Genomic DNA, 27,315 nt, shown 5'->3' on the forward strand with positions numbered 1-27,315 from the left:
AGCCTTACGCCGCTACACCTTTTCCCCGGAGCTTTGACTCTCTGAACTGCTTTATGGACTTTTTCTGACTGCCTGCACTGCGCTGCTGAGCAAACTTTGGGCTTTATTTTGGGCTGTAGGTGTCTCTGCCTGAGTCCTCCATCACTCCACACCATCACAGAAACAGCTGCTGTGCAATCTGAGAGCCAATGGTCCACGTCAAAGTGAGGCTGCTCGTCTCAGATGATAATAAATGTCTGGCATCCCATGTGCCTGAGCAATAGAAACAGATGTACCCCATCACTCATGCTATGGTTTAGGTTCAAATTATCAGCTTTTAAAGCGAGGATTATTCATCACGATCATGCAAGAAATGCTATTTACAGGAGCAGCCCTGAGGTTTAACATCTCCTAACCTTTTAAACTGCATCCCAAAATGTTCTCAGATGCACAACATTGAACAGCTATTCCTCCCTTTATTTGTTCCTGTCCTGATCCATCCACTTATTGACCGTTCTTAATGTATTCTTGGTTTTTAATAACACCCTCAATCTAATTTATCTAGACTGCTGCAGGTGGCTGTTTCTCACTGAATGCAGGAGGTCAGTGGGTCAGGAAATTAAAATTGGATTTTTATTTACTTCTTCTGAGGGAGGACCCTGAAACCTCCTGCTAATCATGCATCTTTTCAGCTTTGCTGCCCTGTTTTACAGCATAATGTCAGACAGGATGATAGGTGTTATGCAGAGATAAAGGTGTGTTTAACATGTAACTAAAGCCTCTGAAATTCAAACAGCATGTTTTCCTGAAGGAAACTCTCTGAGTGCAGAGATCTGCCTCAGGCAGGGTGCAGCTAACTCTGTTAGCTGAAGTTATCATATTAACCGGACATCAGTACATTCAGAAGAAAGGCAGGATAATGCAGAAACAAGCACTTTGCAGAAACTTTTACATTTCTTTATGAACTGCTCTGACGCTGTTGGTGGTTTCATGTTACAGAATAAAGTCTGTAGTCGGGTGAAGAAAGTGCACCCACTTTAAATTCTGAGGTGTTAGATATCAAAGCAAATTGGAAAAAACCTTCATCGGATCTTAAATTTCAGTAAAATCAACCTCAGATGAACAAAAACTGAGACAAATCACTGAAGCAGTGCGTAACAAAAAGTAAGTGAACCCTCACTGCTTCCACAGGAACTAAGAGGGTAAGAAGCAGCCAGCAGCTGCTGATCAATGCTCTGATTAACTGATCAATGCTCTGATTAACTGATCAATGCTCTGATTAACTGATCAATGCTCTGATTAACTGATCCTCAGTCAGTGTGAGCAGCTCTATAAAAGCAGGAGTTCTGTCAGTTTAACACGATGCCAAGGAGGAAAGACACCAGCAATGATCTCAGAGAAGCAGCTGCTGCTGCCCATCAGTCTGGGAAGGGTTATAAGGCCATTTCCAGACTATCTGGAGTCCATCATTCTACAGAGAGAAAGATTATTCACAAGTGGAAAACATTCAGGACAGCTGTCAATCTTCCCAGGAGAGGACGTCCCAGCAAGTTCACCCCAAGGTGAAGAAGCCCAGAGCTACATCTCAGACTCTACAGGCCTCAGTTAGCATGCTAAAGGTTAAAGGTCACCCCAAGGTGAAGAAGCCCAGAGCTACATCTCAGACTCTACAGGCCTCAGTTAGCATGTTAAAGGTTAAAGGTCACCCCAAGGTGAAGAAGCCCAGAGCTACATCTCAGACTCTACAGGCCTCAGTAAGCATGCTAAAGGTTAAAGGTCACCCCAAGGTGAAAAAGAACCAGAGCTACATCTCAGACTCTACAGGCCTCAGTTAGCATGCTAAAGGTTAAAGGTCACCCCAAGGTGAAAAAGAACCAGAGCTACATCTCAGACTCTACAGGCCTCAGTTAGCATGCTAAAGGTTAAAGGTCACCCCAAGGTGAAGAAGCCCAGAGCTACATCTCAGACTCTACAGGCCTCAGTTAGCATGCTAAAGGTTAAAGGTCACCCCAAGGTGAAGAAGCCCAGAGCTACATCTCAGACTCTACAGGCCTCAGTTAGCATGTTAAAGGTTAAAGGTCACCCCAAGGTGAAGAAGCCCAGAGCTACATCTCAGACTCTACAGGCCTCAGTTATCATGTTAAAGGTTAAAGGTCACCCCAAGGTGAAGAAGCCCAGAGCTACATCTCAGACTCTACAGGCCTCAGTTAGCATGTTAAAGGTCAAAGGTCACCCCAAGGTGAAGAAGCCCAGAGCTACATCTCAGACTCTACAGGCCTCAGTTAGCATGCAAAAGGTTAAAGGTCACCCCATGGTGAAAAAGCCCAGAGCTACATCTCAGACTCTACAGGCCCCAGTTAGCATGTTAAAGGTTAACCAGTGAGCACCAGTGTGGATTTACTGGTTTTTACTGAACTGAATCCTGAATTAAAGACTTTCTCATTTGTTCGTTGCTTTGCATAAAAGCTGCTGTTAAATGACTAAATGTTTGATGAGATTTTAACACGATGTTGGGGAAATGTTGAGGAAGTTTTCTGTGCTTTTGTACATATTCATAGTAATTTAGTCAGTTTAATTACATCTTCAGAGCTCATAACCGTTCATCACCATAGGCTGTTATATTATGATTATTGTTAAGCTAGAAATCTCCTATTTGCTGTTCCACCTCGTTTAATCCACATATTCGTTTGTTGCAGTATCACTGCAGTGGCTCCTGTTTTTGTGTAAAGAACCAGTTCTGACCCAAATATGGGGAAATGCAGCTTTGCATTATGGAAGCGAACATCTTTTGGTGCCTAGTCTTGCATGAGGCCGGCTCAGCCACCTCTGACAGAGAAATGTCTCAAACCTGTACCTGAGAAAACTGCTGTTGAAGCCTCAGTGGCTCTGGCCTTGGGTCTGTAGCTGTGCAGTAACCTTGACTTTTGAGCACATCAACAACACGGCGACTGATGAAGCTTGCGAGCACTCGGCCTTGTACTCTGCGAAGCCTTTTCTTTGTCTGAGCTTCAGGGTTTTGGAAACAGATTGACTGCTGAGGCTGCTGCTGACAAACTTAGCAACATTCTCCCTGCAGCAGCAGGAAAGCGCACGAGAAGTAATGTGACACTCCTCTGGCTGCTGGAAGATGCCTGCAGCCGCAAAGACATTTTCATCTGTTACTCTGCCACCAATAACAAGTCCCCGCAGCCTTTCCTGTCCCTCTGTTCGAGCTCTGGCTTCACACTTTGATCATTTCTCACGTCCATCCATCCTTTTGAACAGTAACTAATGGCTTCTGCCTCTGTGGGCTATCCTTGTTTTTCACACTGACATGCTGTTTTCTGGATTTGGACTTCAGAGGTATCCTGATTTATCCAGTTGTTGCTGCATGATTCATTCATCAGTCCCTGAAAGCTGAAACTCTGTCAAACAGGTTGAATAACTGAGCTTTTTAAAAGATACAGCAGCCCAGAGGAGGTTTCTCAGTGATTGAGCTCAGCTCTGCTTTGTCTCTTTTAAACACACCTCTGTCCTCCAAAGATAAAACGTGTTCACAGACACACCGACTGCTCTCCTCTGGTGAATTTTTAGGAAAGTTGCTCCACATGGCTGTAATAAACAGAAGAGTGCTCGCTAATTGGAAACCAAACCACTTTGTGATGAGCATATGAGCTCCGGCTGAAGTGAAAATGTGCTGAATGCAGCTAAATGGGTTTAAAGCAGTTCCAGCGTCTTTGTCTCGGTGAGGCTCTCATCTTCCTGCTGAAAAATGAATATATACTGGATTACATTTCAAATACAGTCACATTTTCAGTAGTTTTTTGCTAACGTACGAATATAAAAGTGTTAATAAACACTTAAAATCCTTTTTTTTCTACAGTTTAATGTCAACTAAAACATACTGAGCACAAAACCAGTTGTTCCACAATATAAACTAATAACTAACAAGTTAACTGATCATTATCACAAGCAAATGTTCTATAATTAGAACATTTATTTTACATCAGAGGATAGACTTTAAAGTTCTGATGCTGCTCTATAAACCTCTGACCTCTGACCTCCTGACCCACTATGAACCTCCCAGACCCCTCAGGTCATCTGGATCCGGTTCTTTATCAGTTCCCAGAGTCAGAACCAGACCTGGAGAAGCTGCATTCAGCTTCTATGCTCCACATGTCTGGAACAAACTCCCAGAAAGCCTCAGATCAGCTGAAACACTCAGGATTTAAGTCCAGGCTGAAGAAACATCTGTTTTCAGCTGCTTTTGAAGAAGCTTGAGTTTCAAAACGGAATCAGATTTTAACTCCTGATTTTATCTTTCATATATATCATTTTATTAAATTTTTATTCAATATTATCTTTATTGTTCTGATTTTATCCATTGTTCTAATTTCTTTCTTTTGTTTAAATTTTAAATCGTTCTTTTTCTACAGTTTTAATGTCTCTGTAAAGCACTTTGAATCACCTTGTGCTGCACAAATAAACTTAGAGCTGAGAAAAAGGTCAGATTTAATCTGCAAAATGTTAAATATATCAGAGATAAACACTTAAAATCCTGCTTTTCTACAGTTTAATGTCAACTAAAACATACTGAGCACAAAACCAGTTGTTCCACAATATAAACTAATAACTAACAAGTGAACTGATCATTTTCACAAGCAAATGTTCTATAATTAGAACATTTATTTTACATCAGAGGATAGACTTTAAAGTTCTGATGCTGGTCTATAAAGCTCTGAATGGTCCAAAATGGACTGAGGCAGAGAGGAAACTGTTCTGTGGTCAGATGGATCAGAACCTGATGCTGCAGCCTCCAGACTAAAGAGGAGAGGCACCATCAGCTGGTTATCAGCTCTCAGATCAAAGACTCTTTTTGTGTCATTTATTTCACATTTTGGTGTCTTTTTATGATTATAAGTGCAGCGCAGGGCATCATTTCCTCAGGATGTGGAGCACAAAGTGAGAAAATACCGCTGTAAGAACACGCCAAATGACTTGGCGTGCATCTACGGCGCCGGGCCAAGGCTGTGCAGCCGGCGCTGTTCTGCTCTCCATCAGCAGCGACACGGACCTGCAGCGTCTTCCACGGCTGACATGTGGACTCAGGTACACAGTTCATCTGTTCATCCTTTGGGTTTCACACACTCAATCTACAGAAAGCCGGTGTAAACATGAAGAAGAAGGACTTCTGGTCACCCTCTGACAAATAAACTGTGGAGCTTCACTTTATTACTGATATCACTGTGTTATTGTACAAAATCCCTTCACTTTTATTACAGCTCAGGTCATCTTTGGAGCAGAATTAATGGCTTTACATTTCATATTTCTCACATCTCTTATGATCTTTTGGTCAATTTTTCCTTTGTTGAAAGAAATCTTGCTGAATAAAACTGCTGAAGGAAGGTTATTGATCTACGATCTATAGAGAGGGACTGACGGAGGAACCGCTGGAGCTGCTGCTATAATTCTCTAAAGAGATTTGAAAACTCATACAAAGACTCGTCTGCAGCTCCAGGGCAAAACATAGATAATTTCTTAACAGTTTTACTGCCTTTTGTACAACCCCAATCAGGTTGGAACGGTGTGAGAAAGAAAGATATTAAAAACTCAGTGATTCTCACGTGAACCTTGGCTTTTATTTCATTGCAGACAGCATGAATCCAGGAATCTAATTCATTCGTTAGCATCCATTTTTACATGTTAGGCCCTCCAGAAAATAAAGCTTTTACCACTTTCAGGTAGTATTTTGTCCCATTATTCCTGCAAACCAACACACATTAATGCAACTGAATCCAGAAGGTTTCGTCACAGTTAATAACACAGTTCATCTGAGGTCGTGTCCCATCCTGATAAATCTGGAAATGTCTGGTTTGCATTCAGCTGCTGCTGCTTTCAGGTAACTTCATTGTTAAAGGTCATTTTTTAAATGTTTTGCATTCTGTTTCCTGGTGCATTCACTTGCTTTATCGTTGCTGTTTTACACATAACAAACTACTTCTTTAGGCATTAAAATTGACATTCGGAAAACATTATGGCTGGCATTAAAACTTACCCTTTAATAGTGCATCTAAATATCCTTTCGCTGGATTTCTGGCTGCTGCCCGACGCCTCAGCTGAAAACACTCGTCCCATTCAGATACTTTAGACAAAGAAAACATTCAAATTAACACAGTTTTCTTCAAATTTGTCTGTATCACGATTTTAAATGAGACTTTAAACATCTTTAAGGGAAAGTTTGAATTAGTTTGTGATAAAGACCCCCAGCTGTGAACATCAGCTGAGTTTTCGGTCCATCCTGCAGGTCACAGCCTTCTGAAGCATAAAAGAGACGATCAGCCTGCATTTATTACGCAGCTGCATCACTTTGTCTGATCCAGAAAGACGTTATTGGACCTTTGTCCACATCCAAAAAGAGTCACAGTCCCTGGTTAGATGCAGATATGAATCTGTTGGTTTCCTTAGCTAGGATGTTGTTTTTGAATTGGCTCCATAAGAATTAATTGGATTATGATTACAATGAATTGAATTCCAATTGGCTTGAATTGGACTTTATTACTTAAGTGCCTTGAGATGACAATTGTTGTAATCTGGCGCTTTATAAATAAAACTGAATTGAATTGAATTGAATTGAATCCTGCTGATGTAGCGCAGCTTCTATGTGTCATAAAATGAGAGACAGACACCGAAGAATATATATATTAACAATTATCACTAAATTCAAGCCATTTACAAGTCAAAGCAAAGTAGAACATTTGAATATTGGACACACTGGGGAAAACGATGCTCTCTAACTCGGGGTCTGTAACATGGGGGTTGATTAGAAAATGACTTCTGACCTGGTGTCATCAGAAATACTTTATTAATCCCCGGGGAAATGATTTGAGCAACAGGCAGCAGCTCATACATGTGCCCTTTTTAAAGAGCTGCAACCAGGGGGGAGGAAAAAAAGAGAGAGGAGGGGGAGAAACAGCATCCAGACTCTGCTCCTTGGGGAGCGCAATGTGGGGAAAAACCTCAACAACAGCAAACATTTGCTGACTTTACACATCAGAACTCAAACAAACTGGAAGGCGTGGGATGAAGGTCGGGGGGGTGCTGCATGTGTGCCGTTACTGCAGCAAGAAAGATCCTTAGCCCAAGATTAAAAAACAACAGAAACACACAATTATGTTTCTGTATCTATCAGACGCTTTTATCCAAAGCGACTTACAAATGAAGATATAACAGCTTTATAAAAAGCTAACAATAAGCTACATAGAAGGAACCCAGGAGTCCGACTCTGTCAGAGGGGACAGAGTAGAGATAGGGTGCAGGCATAGAAGGAAGAGCAGAAAGATAAAGAGCAGAGATAGAGGGGGGAGGGAAGTACAAGGTAAGTGCTGGGATAGGAGATGCTCTCTGAAGAGCTGGGTTTTCAGGAGCTTCTTGAAGATAGACAGGGACGCCCCTGTTCTGGTAGCGCTCGGTAGGTCATTCCACCATCGTGGGACGACACATGAACAGAGTTTGGATTGTCTTAGGCGTGGTGTAGGAGCTGCTAGACGACAATCCTGGGACCAACGGAGGGACCCAGTTGGGACAGAAGCCTTTGCAAGAGCATTCAAGTAGATGGAGCCGTTCCATTAAGCTCTTTGTAGCTAACATCAGGGACTTGGATCTGATGCGGGCGGCTAAGGGCAGCCAGGGGAGTTCAATGAACAGAGGGGGGACGAGTTCTTTTAGGCTGATCCAAGACCAGACGCACCGCCGCGTTCTGGACCATCTGCAGAGGTTTCACAGGCTGGAGACCAGTTAGGAGACCAGTTAGGAAACCAGTTAGGAGACCAGTTAGGAAACCAGTTAGGAGAGCAGTTAGGAAACCAGTTAGGAGACCAGTTAGGAAACCAGTTAGGAAACCAGTTAGGAGACCAGTTAGGAGACCAGTTAGGAAACCAGTTAGGAAACCAGTTAGGAAACCAGTTAGGAGAGCAGTTAGGAAACCAGTTAGGAGACCAGTTAGGAAACCAGTTAGGAGACCAGTTAGGAGACCAGTTAGGAAACCAGTTAGGAGACCAATTAGGAAACCAGTTAGGAAACCAGTTAGGAGAGCAGTTAGGAAACCAGTTAGGAGACCAGTTAGGAAACCAGTTAGGAAACCAGTTAGGAGACCAGTTAGGAGACCAGTTAGGAAACCAGTTAGGAAACCAGTTAGGAGACCAGTTAGGAAACCAGTTAGGAGACCAGTTAGGAAACCAGTTAGGAGACCAGTTAGGAAACCAGTTAGGAGACCAGTTAGGAAACCAGTTAGGAGACCAGTTAGGAAACCAGTTAGGAAACCAGTTAGGAGAGCAGTTAGGAGAGCAGTTAGGAAACCAGTTAGGAGACCAATTAGGAAACCAGTTAGGAGACCAGTTAGGAGACCAGTTAGGAAACCAGTTAGGAGACCAGTTAGGAAACCAGTTAGGAGACCAGTTAGGAAACCAGTTAGGAAACCAGTTAGGAGACCAGTTAGGAAACCAGTTAGGAGAGCAGTTAGGAAACCAGTTAGGAAACCAGTTAGGAGACCAGTTAGGAGAGCGTTGCTGTAGTGAAGGTGGGAGATGACCATGGCCTGCAGCAGGAGCTGGGGGGCATGTTGGGTCAGGTATGGTCTGATCTTTCTTATCTTTATTAATGCAAAGCGGCTGAACGAGCAGCCGAGGTAACGGGATCTTTGAAGGTTAGTTTCACCAACAGCAGCAGTTGTGAATGGGCTTGTGAATTGCACAGTGGAATAGTGGTTATTGCACCTTAATTATTGCACCTTAATTATCTTTATTTCATATTATTCCAGAGATAGAGTCCCTAAGTGTGTGTCTGGTCTATCGGGGGTCAAGAACAAGAGAGAGACTGATTATCTGGGTGGGAAAAGGAGGCAGGAAGCCTATTGGACCAGTGGTGATGTCATAATTAATGTGGAAGGTTTGAGAGCGTGGGAAAGAAGGGATTCGCAGGGAAGCCCAAGAGTGAAGGAAATGGATCAGATCTCCCTTTCTGAACTTTCTCCAAAGCTTCTTTATTAATTACAGCCTGATGTGTGCTAATGTGACCAAATGAATAATATATTAATGATACTTTCACTGATAATGGATGTTTCAGACATGTATTTTCTTTAAATGTTCAGAGCTGCATGGTTTATAAATCAGCTTTTTCTGACAAACAGGTGTCAGCGTGGAAAACAGTCATATAGTTTCCTGTTTTTCTGTTGGTAAAAAAGGTAAAAACAGAGTTTTATTCAGTCTTTTTTCATATTTCACTTCCTCTTTATGTTCAGCCAAAGATCATGTTGTCTGGACTCAACATTTCTGTTGTCAAGATTCAGGAAGTATACTGTACCTGTTGGAATAAATATTGCTTTAATTGACTCACTACCTAATTTGGCTGGGATTCATTAAAGAGATTTTTCTCTGTACTGTATGATAATTAATATTAGTGTGTGTCTGTCTCAGAATCAATAGTGGGCTGTTGTTGACTGCCACTGATTACTTGTTCTGGTTCTAACAAAGAAATCAGCCTCAGAGGAGTATTGGCATCGGTGCAGGCTACATCCAGACTGCATCAATTCTGTTAATGAGTTCTCCTCCTCTGCTTTCTTTATTCCCTCACGCCGTCTGCTGAGTTTGTGCTTCTGCAGGAAAAGAGCCAAAGTGGCTCATCCATGAACTTGAAAAGGTCAGTTAATATGTTGGCAAACAGCCACGGGACATTATTTCCCACAGCAGGCCTGAACTTTTCATACTGTGTCAGGCTAATCACTCGGGATGACGGTGTTATAAACCCAATTTAATCGTGACCGTTATTTTAAACTGTGCAAATACTGAGCAGCGTGCATTCCTGAGATTTATCCAACATACTGAGGCCGTGCAGACTCTCAGATTACAGAGTTTGGCTCATAACCGGGTTCCTGGAGGGCTTCCGTGGCTCAGATCTGGTTCAGATCTGGTTCAATCTGGTTCAGATCTGGTTCAATCTGGTCAGTGTGGGTCTGAAGAAGGTCTCTGGCTGGCAGATCTGGAGCGGATGGTGTTGTTCTGCCAGAAAAGGAGGGTGTCTGTCTGGGTGGTGTTAAAACAAAGAGCAAACAGCTGATCTGACCTTTTGTCTGCAGGGTGGCTGGGATTCATCTCAAAGATCCTCCTCTAATGCTGGTTTTAGAACCAGTTCAGAACCGGTTCTGTGTTAGAACCTGCTCAGCTGAGGCTGTCCACAGGCTTCTGATGACGGGAACCTTCAGCTTCCACCTTTTAAGGCAGTCCGCTGTGGGTTCTTGTCCTGTTGTAAAGGTAAAGGTGAAACATTCTCCACTGAGTGCAACACAAGCCCAGAGCATAATGCAGATACCTGAGTTTCAAAGGAGGAGAGTCACAGCCCATGTCCTCTGTCTTTTGGTTTCTTAGTCTTTTCTCTCTGGTTTAGTCTCTGTTCTGTGTTCCTGCTTTAGTTTTAGTCCTCAGTCCTGGATTCCCTCCTCCTCCATCTGGTGGTGTTTATTTGGGTCCTTGAGACCTCAAACTCAGAATGATTCATAACGTGAAGAGGAGTTTTATTCATGAAATTCTGCACATTTTCACTTCAAGACTCAGGAATTGTTCTGATGTTCTTCTTCCACGAGGGTCACGTTGGTGCAGGTGGATATTTAGGAAAGAAAATCAGTCTGTGGTCTGAGCTCCCTTTTAAAAACTCCCTTTAACAGGAAGAAACCTCCATCAGAACCAGAACCAGGAAGAAACGTCCATCAGAACCAGAACCAGGAAGGGTCCATCTGCCTGGACCAGCTGGGGCTGAGAGGACAGGAAAGAGGGGACAACAATCAGCGTAACACCAGGCCAGAGACACCTGCTGAGAGAGAGAAACACAAGTTAATGACAGCAATGATGTCATCTGTACATGGAGGGAGGAGAGGTGCATCATGGGAGCTCCCCCAGCAGGCTGGGCCTATAGCAGCAGAACTATGGGATGTTTCAGGCTCACCTGAGCCATCCCTAACTATAAGCTTTATCAGGAAGGAAAGTTTCAGCCTGATCTTAAAGGTAGAGAGGGTGTCTGCTTCCTGAAGCCAAACTGGCAGCTGGTTCCACAGAGAGGGGCCTGATAACTGAAGGCTCTGCCTCCCATTCTGCTTTTAGGGGCCTGATAACTGAAGGCTCTGCCTCCCATTCTGCTTTTAGGGGCCTGATAACTGAAGGCTCTGCCTCCCATTCTGCTTTTAGGGGCCTGATAACTGAAGGCTCTGCCTCCCATTCTGCTTTTAGGGGCCTGATAACTGAAGGCTCTGCCTCCCATTCTGCTTTTAGGGGCCTGATAACTGAAGGCTCTGCCTCCCATTCTGCTTTTAGGGGCCTGATAACTGAAGGCTCTGCCTCCCATTCTGCTTTTAGGGGCCTGATAACTGAAGGCTCTGCCTCCCATTCTGCTTTTAGGGGCCTGATAACTGAAGGCTCTGCCTCCCATTCTGCTTTTAGGGGCCTGATAACTGAAGGCTCTGCCTCCCATTCTGCTTTTAGGGGCCTGATAACTGAAGGCTCTGCCTCCCATTCTGCTTTTAGGGGCCTGATAACTGAAGGCTCTGCCTCCCATTCTGCTTTTAGAAACTCTGGGAACCACAAGGAAACCTGCAGCCTGAGAGCAAAGTGCTCTGTTGGGGAAATATCCAACTCTGAGCTCTTTAAGATGTGATGTATCTGGTGTTTTCTGAGTTTCTGTTGAGGACCACGGAGCAGGCACCAGTCTAGTTTTCAGACCGCTGGTGTTGGTGACTGTTGGTTACAAAGCTGACCGCTGTGTCCAAACCGCTGATGATCGATGCTGCAGACGGAACGTATACATGCGGGTTTGAGAGGAATCTATAAACACCAGCTGCTTCTTCTTCGCCTGTTTTACTCTAAATACTCAAACACATTTCAGCTGAAATCAGTTTTAGGTTTCAGTTTCAGCAAAGATAAGTCTGAATACGCTGTTGCTTCACTTTATTTCTCAGGAGTAATGCCGCCTCTCACGTTCAGGACAGAAAATATGAGCCTAAGATTCTTTTTTTCTTATGAAAATATTGTGCAGGGGACATCGTTTCTCTTACTCTGACTGGTTATTTTCCTCCGGTAATGAAACCCTGTGGTCTTCATCTCTTTTACACTCAGCCAGGAAGCTCCTGTTATCCTTGCGTGCAGGAGAGCCACATGCTTACTATTCATGGTGTCAAGAGTTTAATAAAATCCTGGCCACATTTTATCTCCAGATTCTTTTCCATTAGATTTGTATCGGTTGGAGTACTTTTCTCCACCTGACTTCCCATATCTTACAGGTGTAGAGGGCCGCTCCTCCGGCTCTCGGCCTGCTGTGATGTGTGCAGCGCCACCAGCTGCTGTAAGCAGATTTAGCTGCTGATACATGACCAGCAGCTCCTGAGCAGCCTGCCCGGAGCTCCTGCTCTGCTTGTCCTCCGGGGGAAACTGATGAGGTTTACTCAGGGGTCATCAGCCGCGCTTTGGCAGGACACAGCTGATCGTCCTCCTCCTGCGCCGCTCCGCTGCTCCACAATCAGCCCAACGCCAAAACCGCGAGGCGAGGAAGCACCGAAGCCCTTTACCGCCCACAGCTCAGCCTGCAGGGGAGAAAACACAACGTGTGGCAGGGAAGCTTACATGAATATAAACATGTAATGCATTTAGTGTTAAACTTCCATCTTTTCTGCTGCTGAGGTCACTTTAACATGGAAATAACTCATGTGTGCAGACTGAGGGAAGTTTGCATTTACTTTACTTTGGTCAGCAGGGAAGTTACACTAATAAAAGCATAACAGCACATTTCTGCTGACATTAAGGTTAACTTGTTCCTGAACTCCAAACATCTCGCTGTTACCAGCAATAAATCATTCAAATCTGGTTTGTCTCAGGAACTTTAGCTCATCTGCTTCCTTTAGAGTATTATTTTATTCTATTTCATTGTCATGAACGTGTCTAACCAGCAGTGGCTCTTCCACAACATCTGGGATGGACCATCAATTCAGGTAAAAAACATAATCCTATCATTCAAACATGTGATTTTAACCCTGATCTGGTCCTAAAGCAGCCTCCATGACAGGCAAAGATGTTCAGAGGAGCTCCAGTTTGAGTTAAAACAATGTTCCTCAGAGAAAGACTGGAAGGGATCTGCATATTTCTGCATCTACAGAGCAGAATATCATTAAAGCATTCAGGGAACCTGGAGGAGTTTCAGTGTAAAGGACGAGGGAGCAAGCCTAAGCTGGACCCCGTGACCTCTGACCCCTCAGACGCTGCATCAAGAACCGTCATTCATCAGCAGCTGATAGAAGCACATGGACAAGGGATTACTGTGGAAACCTTTGTCAAGCACCACAATACAGAGTTCCATTCACAAGCTTTACTGTGCAGGAAAGAAGCCTGATGTTAACCTCGTCCACTTCTCTGGGCTCGGAGGCGTCTGGGATGGACCGTCACACGGTGGAAACGTGTGCTGTGGTCAGACCCATCAGTATTCCACATCTTTGTTGGAAGAAATGGAGCAAAGAGCAAAAGCAGCATCCAGCCTGCTGTCAGCAACCAGTCCCTGCAGCCAGGCTCTGTGATGGTATGGGGTTGGATCAGGGGGCAAAGCTCATTTCCACTTCTGTGACGGCAGCATTAATGCAGAAAAGCTCCCTGAGATTTTACAGCAACATATGCTGCCTTCAAGGCCACATCTTTTCCTGGGACGTCCCAGCATTGTTCAAGCAGACCATGGAAAACCACATTCTGCCACAGTCCAAAGGCCTGGCTGAGGAAGAAGAGGTACGGGTGCTGGACTGGCTGCCTGCAGTCCTGACCTGTCCCCAGCAGAGAAACAACCACCCCCCCGCACTGCTGCACACCTTAAGACCTGTTTAAGGAGGAATGGGACAAAATAACAGCTGGAACTCTGCATCACCTGGTTTCCTCAGAGTCAGAACGGCTTTAAGTGTTGGCAGAAGGAAACGGTACAAAGTGGTGAGCTGAGCCCGACCCACCGGCTGTCAGCAGCTCAGAGAGCAGCAGGACAAACGGTCCAATCCTTCCGCCTGCCTCACTGTTATCACATTCAAATGATGAAGGTAGTTTTGGAGTGGGCTTGATGATAAGTACTGAGGGCTGCCAGCAGCCAGCAGAGCTCCACACCTACACTTTTAAAGGCGTTCTTTTCAGCCGCCTGTCAAATAAACACCGAATTTATCAGGCTGATAGCATCAGTGTTTGCTGCATATAAAGAAGTTAGTTTCCACTTTTGAAAGGAATCCGAACGGCAGCACATCCTCCGGCGCTGTTATCTTTGTGACCACCTACAGATGTTGTGGCTGATTTCACAGCTTATTACGGGTTTTACTCTGAGCGTGCGTCGGCACACCAACGTGCAATTATCAGATAAATCAGACTCGGAGAACAACTTCATTTTAACGAATGAAAATGGGATTTCAGTGGAGTTATTACTGTGTCCTCATCATAAGTGTTCGCTGCCAACCTCTCTTCTCTGTGTTTCAGTTATCAGACGCCGCTGTGTGCAGAGTCTGTTCCTTCAGAGAAGGAGGGAAGCTCATGATTAAGCTGCAGAATTAAAGGTTTTTTGCTCCAGAGACCATCAGAGACCTTCAGCTTTAATAAATGTTGTAACAATAACTTTCTGCTTTCTGTAGAGATTTCACAGTCAGTATTTCCACCCTTTTCTCTGGTCCTGAGGTCTAAAAAGTTCCCGATAACCAGCGGCTTCTCCATGCAGCGCCACAGGTTTAAAGATCAGAAGCTTTTCACAGAACCTGTGGGAAGGGATTAGGTAACTTCAACGGGTTTTTTCATTTCAACAACTTGCTTTTTAACCCGGCAAAGGAAACCGAGCTCTCGCTGCGGAGCAGCTCCAGTATAGAGGGTAAAGAGCTGATTCAGTGTTCCTCAACCAGGCTGAAACCTGCATTGCAGCACCTGAATCTGAGGTCCAGCTGCCTGTTCGCGCTCCACCACCTCAGCGTAGACTTTCCCAGGTCGGCTAAGAAGTGAGGGTTTCCTGCTCGGTTGGTCCAGGGTTGCAGCTTTGCTTTTTACAGATGATGTGGTGCTGTTAGCAGAGAGCTCCAGCAGGCCCTGGGGTCATGAAAGGGTCGAGCTGAGGCACTGCCTCAAGAGGAGGAGTTTAAATACGTCGGGGTCCTGTTCAAGAGGGGTCAGAAAGCAGCGTGACAGGTGGACTGGTGCTAAACAAATCCATATTTCTAGGTCATCTATCATAAAGTTTGGCTTTAAAACTGAGCTTTTACATGTTTATTTACATGTTGATCTGAAGCTGTTAGAGGTTTCCTCTGGGAGGCGGCGACCATAAGGTCATAATCTCAGCCTCTGATAAATAACATTACTTAATTTCTGTGGTTAATCATTTCTCCACTAAATAAAATGTCCTTGGAGGGAATATTTCCCTTCTATCTAAAACAGGGTGAGAAAATGTGCTATATGATCATAATTGGAATGAGTGTGGGAATATTTGATGGTGCAAGGACAGAGAGGTGCAGGAGAGGCGCTTGCATCAATATTCATGTGAAGCGGCTCAATCAATGTTCTTTCATGTGCTGAAAGGAGCTCAGACTGAGTCACTGTGAGAAAACAGAACCTGTCTGCCTGAGTGACGGCTGGGATTCTGTAACATCACACAACGGCCTATCAGGCTAATATCCTGCAGAAGTGCCAACCCTCAGCCGGCTCTGCAGGAACAGGAAACAGCTGATTACATGTTGGGAGAGTTTTATAGGCTGTGAAGGAGAGAGATACGACTTTCACAACACGAGTCTCTGTTTCCTAACCTCTGAGTTCTCAGAAGCTCAGTGACACTCTGCTTTATGCAGGGGCCAATGTGGGGGCTTGAAATCTCAGTGACACCTGAGCTCTTCCTCGAATGCAGCATGTTAAGAGGTCCTTATCTTTGTTCCCAAGCCTCCCTCACAGGCTGCAACAAGCCCTGTTGACTTAGTGTTATCCTGCCGACACACTCGGGTCTCTGAGCTCTCACTCTGCAGCAAACGAGGAAAAAGCTGCACGAGAAACAACGCCGAAAACTTTGATGTTTGTGCCGAAGACTTTTGAATTCATTCTGATGTATTTTTAGGCTCCTGAGCATTGTATTCTTGTTTTTACGTGTTCCTCTCTGAGGGAATTTAAACAGCAGCAGAACCATTTGCAGGAGTGGTAAGAAGAGCTGTTGTGGCGGTCCTGAATTACTGCTCATCAACTGCTGTTTGCACAACTGAAACCCTTTGGATGACATTAAGGAACATTTTTTAGAACAAATGCAGCCGATTTAATGATGCAATGTGAAAAATCCCAGACGAAAGGACGTCACTGTCAGCACCAGAAAGCCTTGGGAGCCTAATGAGAGCAGCTTCAAACAGCCTGTGGAGACGAAAACTAAAATCCTCTCTAATGAGAAATAAAAGCACAACGGTTCAGCTGGAAAAATCAGACAGAAGTAAGACAGAAACCTGCACTTTGACGGCAGGATTACGAGCTGAAACTCACCAACCTGAAGTGGAAACATCACCATCGACTCACCTGGAAGGCGTTGCACCTGCAGGTGATCCACACCTGAGGTGAGAGGTCACATGAGGATTAGCAATAAGCTCAGAGCAGAACTCTCACAGTTCAATAAGTACGTTCCATCATCATTTAGAGTCTGAATCAAATAGCAAAAATAAGTGTTTCATCAGAGAAAACCAGTTCAGTTTCATCTATAAAGCACAGAATCACCTTCTGCTCGTAGAAACTCTGGGAACCAAACACTCTACAAGCATCCAAAGAGTAAAAAGACTCAAAGGTAGGCTAAAAAGTGAGGGTTTCCTGTTAATTTTTACAGATGATGTGGTGCTGTTAGCTTTAGCTTTAGCAGAGAGCTGCAGCTGGGGCCGTTTGGTCCTCAGTTTTATCTATAAAGCACAGAATCACCTTCTGCTCGTAGAAACTCTGGGAACCAAACACTCTACGAGCATCCAAAGAGTAAAAAGACTCAAAGGTAGGCTAAAAAGTGAGGGTTTCCTGTTCATTTTTACAGATGATGTGGTGCTGTTAGCTTTAGCTTTAGCGAGCATGCAAAGAGTAAAAAGACTTCTGTAATAACATCTAAACACCGTGTTGAAGCATCGGCCCCTGAGCATGTGTAAAGTCGGACTTTTAACCCTCAACCTGAAGCATCTGCAGGTGAAAGAGAAGAAAACAGAAAGTCTGCAGATTAAAGCTCCAGCGACTCTCTCAGATAGTTTTAGAGATTCATCAGTCTGTTAATCTGTGTGAGAGTTAAATAAAGTTGGATTCAAACCTGTCCGTGGGTTTGTGTTAAGCTGCTGGTTCTGTCTCTGATTTCTGTGTCAGGCTTTGAGTTCACGCAGAGGTTTGTCTGTGCTTCATTCATTTCGCAGCACATCTGGATTCCATCAGTGAGCACAGCTGCCTTTCGGTGATTATCAGCTCCCTCGGTGAAAATACTCCCTGGTTTCCTTCCTCCTTCAGACAGTTTTAATGTGGGTTCACCTGAGGTTTTATTTGGGTTCATCTGAGGTTTTATTTGGGTTCATCTGAGGTTTTATTTGGGTTCATCTGAGGTTTTATTTGGGTTCATCTGAGGTTTTATTTGGGTTCATCTGAGGTTTTATTTGGGTTCATCTGAGGTTTTATTTGGGTTCATCTGAGGTTTTATTTGGGTTCATCTGAGGTTTTATTTGGGTTCGTCTGAGGTTTTATTTGGGTTCGTCTGAGGTTTTATTTGGGTTCGTCTGAGGTTTTATTTGCCTCGTCTTAAGTCCTGGGCTCTGCATGCAGGTTCAACACAGCCCGGTTATCTTAAGGTTATCTTAAGGTTATCTTACGGTTATCTTAAGGTTATCTGGTTAAACTTATCCTAACAATAGAAATCAGTCAGGATAGCTTCACTGCAGACCTCTCAATTCAATTCAGTTTTATTTATAAAGCACCAAATTACAACAAGTCGTCTCAAGGCACTTAAATAATACAGTCCAATTCAAGCCAACTGCAGTTCAATTCATAGTAATCATAATCCAATAAAATCCAGTTAATTAATTTCAAACCCAGCTTTGTGATGCTAAAGGTTCTGAGCTGAACCTGAACGCAGCTCACTGAGACCTCACTTTGTAGCTCAGGCTTTGCCTAATGATCATTTCAGTCTGTTTTGCTTCGTTTTATCACTGCTTTTCTTGGTGTTTTACGGCTAATTATTTCATCAGAGGGAGCATTATTTTAGAATATCTTTGTATTCAGTTTTTATTCCTTTTTGCTTTGAAAAGCCCCTGAAAAGGGCTGTAAATGAAGACTGATTGATCCGTCTTTATTATGATTTCAGCAGCTCGTGCTGCTCATGATTTCCTCCGTAATGACTCCTAATCCAGGATTTTATCAGAGAATAATCATTTACCTTAAAACTGTCTGGCTGAAGAGTAAATATTGGTTTATAATCCAGGCTGCTCGGTCAGTATTGATTACCGATCACTAACATCATCCTGAGTGTTCAGCCATCCATCATTACCTTGTTGTTACCTGAGCACGACCTGCTGGGGGTTAGGGCTTCATCTCAGGTAGAATGAGGAATCTTCTGTGGTTCCTCCTCGGTTACAGGAGCAGCTTTTTCTGCAGTGAATGAAAACCTCATCAAACATTAGAAAGAAAGGGCAGCTGGAGCGTTCTGAAAGCTTTTACAACGCCCTCCACGCCGGGCTTTGTCTGGAAGCCACGACTCCCACTGCAGAGCTGACTGAATATTTAACTTGAACTGCCTTCATTAGGAGACAGGCACCCTCATTTTCCACAGAGAGCTTCATAATGAGAAAAATGATGGGAAATGTTTTCAAAGGCCTCTGGGACGAGTTAATTTTCTGTGTCAGTGCTGACATTTTGCCCTAATTAAAATGAAACATTAGAAAGAAGACGAGTCATCCTCAGTGTCAGGTATTAAACACCTAAACGGGTTCCAGGTCAGTTTGTGTGATGAATTCCAGGAATAATTAGTAGAAATAACTTCTAACATAATCAGGAAGAAAAATGATGACATTATTGCTTAAGCTTCCAGGCTAGAATCATTATTATTCTCTGAAATTATAGAACAAGAATAATCTGATTCCACTGAGAGGATTCAGAGTCTGTTGGTTGATAATAACCGCGTGAAAACACGTATGTGCCGACATGTTGGTGCAAAATCACTGGATATTGTGTTGTCTTCATCTCCACACTTAATAGATTTAAATTACAGCTATATCTGTTGAAGTTAGCTGTCCATACCATGGAAGTCCGGGTAGGAAGGAAGCCCGGGTAGGAGGGAAGCCCGGGTAGGAGGGAAGCCCGGGTAGGAAGGAAGCCCGGGTAGGAGGGAAGCCCGGGTAGGAGGGAAGCCCGGGTAGGAAGGAAGCCCGGGTAGGAGGGAAGCCCGGGTAGGAAGGAAGCCCGGGTAGGAGGGAAGCCCGGGTAGGAGGGAAGCCCGGGTAGGAAGGAAGCCCGGGTAGGAGGGAAGCCCGGGTAGGAGGGAAGTCCGGGTAGGAAGGCAGCCCGGGTAGGAGGGCAGCATAGATAGGAGGGCAGCCCGGGTAGGAGGGAAATGTTCCTGGATCATGTCCACATGTGCTTCCTTTAGGAAACACCGGACCGTCCTTTAGGAGAGAAGGGAGCTCTGAGCTGACCCAGCTCCTCTTGGCTGTCAGCTGGAGAACTTTATAACCCCCAAATGAATCATTTTGTTTAGGGATCTTATTCTTTGTGTTCATATAGTTATTACTTTTTATATTCTTGGTGTTTCAGTTGTACATTTTCCCATAAAACCTTTCTCTCAACTTGTTTGCTTTCTGAATAAATCCACCCTGACTTTTCTCTCTGCAGCAGGGTGGAAACAGCAGGAGGACCCGACCTCCATAAAATCTGAGGTAAGAGCAGCAGTGAGATGGCAGGGAGGACGGGGGGGAGTCTGACAGTAAACTGCACTTCTGGGCACCAGAAAGCTGCAGCCTGCCCCCCCAGGCTGCCCTCTGCGACCTCGTGCTCTGTGTCACCGAGCTCTGACAACCACAGCTCCCCCGAGTTCAGCCCCCAGGATAACAAGAGGTGTCTGACTCCCCGGCCTCTCCTCTCCTCGCTGATGGGCTGCGACACAATGCGAGCTGACAGAAACATGAGGCGGGGCGGCAGCAGCAGAGCAGGGGGACGAATGTCATCTGCCTGGAGACTTCAGCTCCTCAGAACAAACTGCACAGTCAAAGTCTCAATAAATTCCCGGAGAGATCACCGCTAGAGTACAGTCTGAGTGTCTTTAAGTGTCTTTGATTCCAGACGAGCATCATTGGATGCTCAGATAACGAGTCAAACCGAATCTAACAACAAGGAGAACAAAACTCAAAGGAGAACCCTCACTGGATATTCCTAATTCATCATAAAAAGGAAGGAAAGTGTCGCTTACATCACGAACACTTTTCAGTTTATTCAACTTTCAGGGTAAATAACAGAGTGAATTCCACTGAATCTGTTTTAAGTTTTATTTCTCTTCTGGTGTGACAAGAGTCTTTAAACTGGAAATGATGCTTGAATTCAAATCCACATCAGAGGAGAGGCTCCAGCAGGGTGAGTGGGCGGGGCTTAGGGTGGTGTTTTACACCTGCTGGTGACGCCCTAAAATATGCTCCCAGGAGCAGGAAGAAGAAGGGCCTCTTTCTTATAAAGACATTTCAACATTTCAACAAGTCATCTTCATACAAACTGAACAACAAGACAAGTGAACAGGGAGTCCTTTAACATCCCAGCAGTCTGTAACAGATGCTCACGGTGGAACTTTCATCGTGTTTTCAGTCCCTTTCGGTGAATATATGTTCTCAAAAACAGAAAAAAAGGGATTTTTACACAGTATGTCCCCTTTAAATAGGAATTCTAAAGTCAAATTAGTAGAAAATGAACATCTGATGTCACCTAAGAGTCAGTTTCCTGCTCTGTGCTGCTTTATGTGACCTGACAGCGACACCTTGGGTGCAGGAATGGTTAAAAACTGATTTAAACTGATGGAGACAGGAAGTAGAACAACATGAGAAACCTATAAACAGAACAAAACATTTAAATGTCTTTAAGTCATTCTCAGATTAAGCTCGCAGTGTATATATATGAATATAACAAAATGCTCTGAGCTGAATTGTTCTAATTAGATTCCTTGACATCAGGAGCTGAAATAATTTCCATCAAACAATCAGGAGGAAAACGAACTGAGCAAAAACAAGAAGATTTCTTTTCATCTTCCCATGGTCTGCTTGAACAATGCTGGGACGTCCCAGGAAAAGATGTGGCCTTGAAGGCAGCATATGTTGCTGTAAAATCTCAGTGAACTTTTCTGCATTAATGCTGCCGTCACAGAAGTGGAAATGAGCTTTGCCCCCTGATCCAACCCCATACCATCACAGAGCCTGGCTGCAGGGACTGGCTGCTGACAGCAGGCTGGATGCTGCTTTTGCTCTTTGCTCCATTTCTTCCAGCAAAGATGTGGAATACTGATGGGTCTGACCACAGCACACGTTTCCACCGTGTGACGGTCCATCCCAGACGCCTCCGAGCCCAGAGAAGTGGACGAGGTTAACATCAGGCTTCTTCTCTGCACAGTAAAGCTTGTGAATGGAACTCTGTATTGTGGTGCTGGACAAAGGTTTCCACAGTAATCCCTTGTCCATGTGCTTCTATCAGCTGCTGATGAATGACGGTTCCTGATGCAGCGTCTGAGGGGTCAGAGGTCACGGGGTCCAGCTTAGGCTTGCTCCCTCGTCCTTTCCACTGAAACTCCTCCAGATTCCCTGAATGCTTTCATGATATTCTGCTCTGTAGAGGCAGAAATATGCAGATCCCTTCCAGTCTTAATAAAGTAAGACATAAACTTAGAATTTCAGAGCAAAAATATCTCAACCAACAGATTGTTATAGATGAAAAAAGTTGTTTAAAAAGTCCTGTTGAATTGAAGATGTTCTTTTCAGAGTCCTAAAATTCACCGACCTCTACAGATAGTTGCTGTGGATGTTTAAATGTGTGCATTTGGGTTTTCTTTATCTCACTCCGAGAACTTTTAAAGCTTTATTCACCCTGTTCTTTGATAACAGCAGTCAGAAAACCAGCTTTCTGAATGATCATCATTATTTTGAATGATGCAGCTCTCATACCCCTGAAAGACCATCATTTATGTCCATCTCCCACCACCTGCACCCCCCATCAAGCCTGAAATAAACTAGAACCAAGTCAGAGTAGAGGATTGAATGAGTTTATTCAGTTAAATTCAATAGTAAGAGTCCATGATGCGCCTCATGCTCATGAACCTCTGGCCGCCGAAGCCCATGTCCCTGAAGCTCCTGTACTCGCCGGGCCTCATGTACATCATCCTGCCTCTGTAGTGGGGCTGTTCGTACATCAGCCAGTGGCCGTCCATCACGTGGGCAGACTGGCAGTCGGACATGCGGTAACGCTCCATCATGTTGTCACAGTCGTCCATCATCTCATGCATCTGACCTCCGAAGTTCTCCCTCTCGTAGATCCTCATCCTGTAGGATCCTCTGTGCTGCAGAAGGAACATTTCAATACAAAGATTAGACCGTCATCAGTATGTTTATGTTTCTGTTTCTGTATTTAAACGCTTTTATCCAAATGAAGATATAACAGCTATATAAAAGCTAACAATAAGCTAACAATAAGCTAACAATAAGCTAACAATAAGCTATCAATAAGCTATCAATAAGCTATCAATAAGCTAACAAAAAGCTAACAATAAGCTATCAATAAGCTATCAATAAGCTAACAAAAAGCTATCAATAAGCTATCAATAAGCTAACAAAAAGCTATCAATAAGCTATCAATAAGCTAACAAAAAGCTATCAATAAGCTATCAATAAGCTAACAAAAAGCTATCAATAAGCTATCAATAAGCTAACAATAAGCTAACAATAAGCTATCAATAAGCTAACAAAAAGCTAACAATAAGCTACATAGAAGGAACCCAGGAGTCCGACTCTGTCAGAGGGGACAGAGTAGAGATAGGGTGCAGGCATAGAAGGAAGAGCAGAAAGATAAAGTGCAGAGATAGAGGGGGGAGGGAAGTACAAGGTAAGTGCTGGGATAGGAGATGCTCTCTGAAGAGCTGGGTTTTCAGGAGCTTCCTGAAGATAGACAGGGACGCCCCTGTTCTGGTAGCGCTCGGTAGGTCATTCCACCATCGTGGGACGACACATGAACAGAGTTTGGATTGTCTTAGGCGTGGTGTAGGAGCTGCTAGACGACAATCCTGGGACAGTAGAACCTGTTGTCTGGAGAGGAGATGTCTCACCATGGGGATCATGTAGCAGGACCTGATGCAGTCTCTCATTCCCATCATGCTCATGTAGTCGGAGTACTCGCCCCTCTTCATGAAGAACTGGTTTCCCATGAAGTTGGGACGGTCGTAGACCATGAAGCAGCCGCTCTGCACCCTGCAGGAGTGGCACTTGTTCAGGTAGGAGGACATGTCGGGGCAGTCGCTGCTGGTCTCATAGTGACGACCCTGGAAGTTCCTTTCCTCGTAGAAGATGATCTGAAAGGAGAGCAGTTTTCATCAGAACATGAAGCTGAAGCGGCCCTCTTCGGATGACCTTTCCCAGATGGATAGAGCCCGTATTTTACCCACCTTGCCCATGTTCACGGTGCTTTGCTGGCTTCTCAGGACTGAGCTGGGAGTTGTGGCTGCTGTTCATTCCCTCTGGTTCCCGTCACCTTTATACCTGCTCAGCGTGAAAAGGTACCATGGCTTCCATTGTGCAAAGCCCTGACCCAGCAGCATGCCATAGAAAGCTACTGAGCAGTCAGGACACTAAAGGGTTATTATCCCGCTCTAAACCACACTGGTGAAAAAGCTTGTTCTCCATACTTGCAGTATTGTTGTGGAGCATAAAGAAACCAAAGAGAAGCTTTCGAATACATGTCAGCCATCTCTGACTTCCACTTTGGATGCAAAATCTATGTGAGAATTAGTCTTTGCTGCCCAGAGACTCGGCCTCTGACGGAGCTGCTTTAGGACCAGTTTACAGCTATCATCACCTGTTTGAAATAGTGTTTTTAAAATGTTTTTATCTGGTTCGCTGCCCTAATCTGCCTCTTGTCTTTAGTTTTTGCTGGAATGTGTTGGGCCTACAGAGTATTTGTGTTCTGATTCATGCTGACATCGTTGACTCGTTCATTTTCCACATTGTCCCAACTTTTTCCTTTCTGGGTGAGATCACAGATCCACTCAGAGCTGTGTCATCACATGATGGCGCCGGCAGCTTTGTGTGAATCACACTGAAATCACACTGAAAGCCCAACAAACACACATCAGCCTGACAAAAATATGACTTCTGACACTAAGCTGTAACTCAAAGTCAGGAGATGGAAGCTTTTACAGCAGCTTCTGTGTTGGGTCAAAAGGTAAAAGTCTGGAGTCAAGGTCAGCCGCTCTGTATGCTCCAGTTTTACATCACTTCTGAATGTCAGAAATAATTATCTTTTTTAAATTATTCAGGCGAGGAACAAGCAAACTTTCAGCTCGAATTCCACACCTAGAGCAAAAAATGTGACTTTCTGGAAGCTGGAAGTCTGTAAAAGAGCCGAGACGCCGATATGAAGACAGAAAACCTCTGCTGAGAAAGGAGCAAGCACCCAGTGTGGGAAACTAAGTGAACCCAGAAGTCTTGAGCTTTGTTCAGATGCAGCTTTGCAAACCTAAGCTGTGCTGCCATGTTCTTTTTAGAGAGAAGAGGCTTTCTCCTGCAGCCCTTCCAAACAAGCCATCCTTGTTCAGTCTTTTTCTAACTGTGCTGTCATGACCTTTAACCTTTAGCATGCTAACTGAGGCCTGTAGAGTCTGAGATGTAGCTCTGGGCTTTTTCACCTTGGGGTGACCTTTAACCTTTAACATGCTAACTGAGGCCTGTAGAGTCTGAGATGTAGCTCTGGGCTTTTTCACCTTGGGATGACCTTTAACCTTTAACATGCTAACTGAGGCCTGTAGAGTCTGAGATGTAGCTCTGGGCTTTTTCACCTTGGGGTGACCTTTAACCTTTAACATGCTAACTGAGGCCTGTAGAGTCTGAGATGTAGCTCTGGGCTTCTTCACCTTGGGGTGACCTTTAACCTTTAACATGCTAACTGAGGCCTGTGGAGTCTGAGATGTAGCTCTGGGCTTTTTCACCTTGGGGTGACCTTTAACCTTTAGCATGCTAACTGAGGCCTGGAGAGTCTGAGATGTAGCTCTGGGCTTCTTCACCTTGGGGTGACCTTTAACCTTTAGCATGCTAACTGAGGCCTGTGGAGTCTGAGATGTAGCTCTGGGCTTTTTCACCTTGGGGTGACCTTTAACCTTTAGCATGCTAACTGAGGCCTGGAGAGTCTGAGATGTAGCTCTGGGCTTCTTCACCTTGGGGTGACCTTTAACCTTTAGCATGCTAACTGAGGCCTGTAGAGTCTGAGATGTAGCTCTGGGCTTCTTCACCTTGGGGTGACCTTTAACCTTTAGCATGCTAACTGAGGCCTGTAGAGTCTGAGATGTAGCTCTGGGCTTCTTCACCTTGGGGTGACCTTTAACCTTTAACATGCTAACTGAGGCCTGTAGAGTCTGAGATGTAGCTCTGGGCTTCTTCACCTTGGGGTGACCTTTAACCTTTAGCATGCTAACTGAGGCCTGTAGAGTCTGAGATGTAGCTCTGGGCTTTTTCACCTTGGGGTGACCTTTAACCTTTAACATGCTAACTGAGGCCTGTAGAGTCTGAGATGTAGCTCTGGGCTTCTTCACCTTGGGGTGAACTTGCTGGGACGTCCACTCCTGGGAAGATTGACAGCTGTCCTGAATGTTTTCCACTTGTGAATAATCTTTCTCTCTGTAGAATGATGGACTCCAGATAGTCTGGAAATGGCCTTATAACCCTTCCCAGACTGATGGGCAGCAGCAGCTGCTTCTCTGAGATCATTGCTGGTGTCTTTCCTCCTTGGCATCTTGTTAACACACACCTGAATGGTGATGATGTCACTAAACCAGCTCAGGTGGAAGGATACAGTTACTATCAAACATGTTGTGAGTGAGAAAATGTTGATGAGACACAAGATTTTCAGCTTTTTCATGCAAATTCTGTGATTTCTGGTGTGCTTATAATTAAATGTGAAGATTTCTTCCTCCACATTTGGAAAATAACAGTTGGCACGTCTCACAAGAACTACTTTCCAGAGGAACTTGACCTTTGAGGGGAAAAAGCTCGATAAGCTTTCATCTCCTGGTGTTGAACATGCAAAAATAGAAATGCAGGACTGAGTGTGTGAACAAACAAAAGCATCCAGTGGAGAAAACCGATGTTCGCCTTCTGTTTCATGCAGCTGTGACTCACACAGATCACCGAGAGCGTTCACGTCCCACCAGAATTCCCCATTTCTCATCAGTTGGGCCTTTATTTGCTCAGATTAAAGTAGAAATGATGTGTGTAAGGGACACTGAATCAGTATTTTAGGCTTTTCCTCTCACACAGCAGCTCATGTTCCAGTTATTTTCTACTAAAAGCAGAAAGACACAACATGTTTTTCACTTTATTCATTTTTAGGACGATAAGTAACTTAATTTACGAACTAAACATGTAAAACGTTCTTATTTGATCCGTGAAACGAGGCGATGATTATCTGACGTAGTTAGTCAGACCTGAAGTTGCAGGTTTTATAACCCGGAGCAGCTGCTGCAGAACCGAAGCTCTCCGTGGACGAAGAATCCCTGTTTCTGCTGCAAACCAACCCAGAGGAGGAGGAAGTCTCTGGAGGTTTAACGCAAAAAGGAAAATTACGGATCGTCTTCAAGCTAACGAACAATGAGATGCTGCTTCGTCTGTTCATGCTTCATGAACAGAGTCCTCAGCCTGACTGTGAAGCTCTGATGCTGTAACCCCAAACGCCTGCAGGGGAGAGCTTGTGAAAGCATGCTAATCCACTGAGGTCCATGCAAAGAGCATTAAGAACAAATCTAACCTGTGTCTGTGAGGGAAGCAAAGCTGGCACTGCCTCCTCTGAATACCGCTGCTGTTTCTCTGCTGGCCCGGTTCTGTCCAACATGGACTGTGTTTGCAGCCGGGACGTTGTAGTAATTCTACAATCTGTGATCATGAGCGACAGTTTTACTGCATCTGGTGACAGAAAGTGGAGCAGTTCTGCTGGTCCTCAGCACAAAACATCCAGTTTAACAATGAGGGCTTAAAAGCCTGCAGAGAGAGGATGTTTCTCACTGATCCGGAGGCAGCAGCTGATGATGTTCTCTACACAAAGGGTCGTATTACAGGTGCAGGTG

General features: G+C 44.5%; 2 protein-coding genes across 2 annotated transcripts in view; one reads left to right on the forward strand and one right to left on the reverse strand.

The window, feature by feature from the left end:
- Nucleotides 1-18,301: 18,301 nt before the first annotated feature.
- parp4 (poly (ADP-ribose) polymerase family, member 4) overlaps nucleotides 18,302-27,315 on the forward strand; it is an 89,255-nt gene continuing 80,241 nt past the window's right edge. Inside the window, exon 1 of the mRNA XM_072397597.1 lies at nucleotides 18,302-18,311. The gene's annotated coding sequence lies outside the window, so the exon portion shown is untranslated. The remainder of the gene's footprint in view (nucleotides 18,312-27,315) is intronic.
- On the reverse strand, nucleotides 22,264-23,552 carry LOC140320014 (gamma-crystallin M2-like). The gene is made up of 2 exons (XM_072397774.1): nucleotides 23,314-23,552; nucleotides 22,264-22,551 (listed from the first exon to the last, which is right to left on the reverse strand). Exons 1-2 carry the CDS (start codon nucleotides 23,488-23,490, stop codon nucleotides 22,273-22,275), a joined length of 456 nt encoding a protein of 151 aa, XP_072253875.1. The 5' UTR covers nucleotides 23,491-23,552; the 3' UTR covers nucleotides 22,264-22,272.

Source organism: Leuresthes tenuis, unplaced genomic scaffold (assembly GCF_036924035.1).
Source record: "Leuresthes tenuis unplaced genomic scaffold, fLeuTen1.0.hap1 SCAF_12, whole genome shotgun sequence".
NCBI classification, from domain to species: Eukaryota; Metazoa; Chordata; class Actinopteri; order Atheriniformes; family Atherinopsidae; genus Leuresthes; species Leuresthes tenuis.

What these genes read in the sequence shown, in the direction of transcription:
- LOC140320014 (XM_072397774.1), bottom strand. Translation starts at nt 23,490, where the DNA reads ATGTCCTCCTACCTGAACAAGTGCCACTCCTGCAGGGTGCAGAGCGGC. An exon ending in CCTGCTACATGATCCCCATG is followed by an intron (nt 22,552 to 23,313) that starts GTGAGACATCTC and finishes TTCCTTCTGCAG; the next exon opens with CACAGAGGATCCTACAGGAT.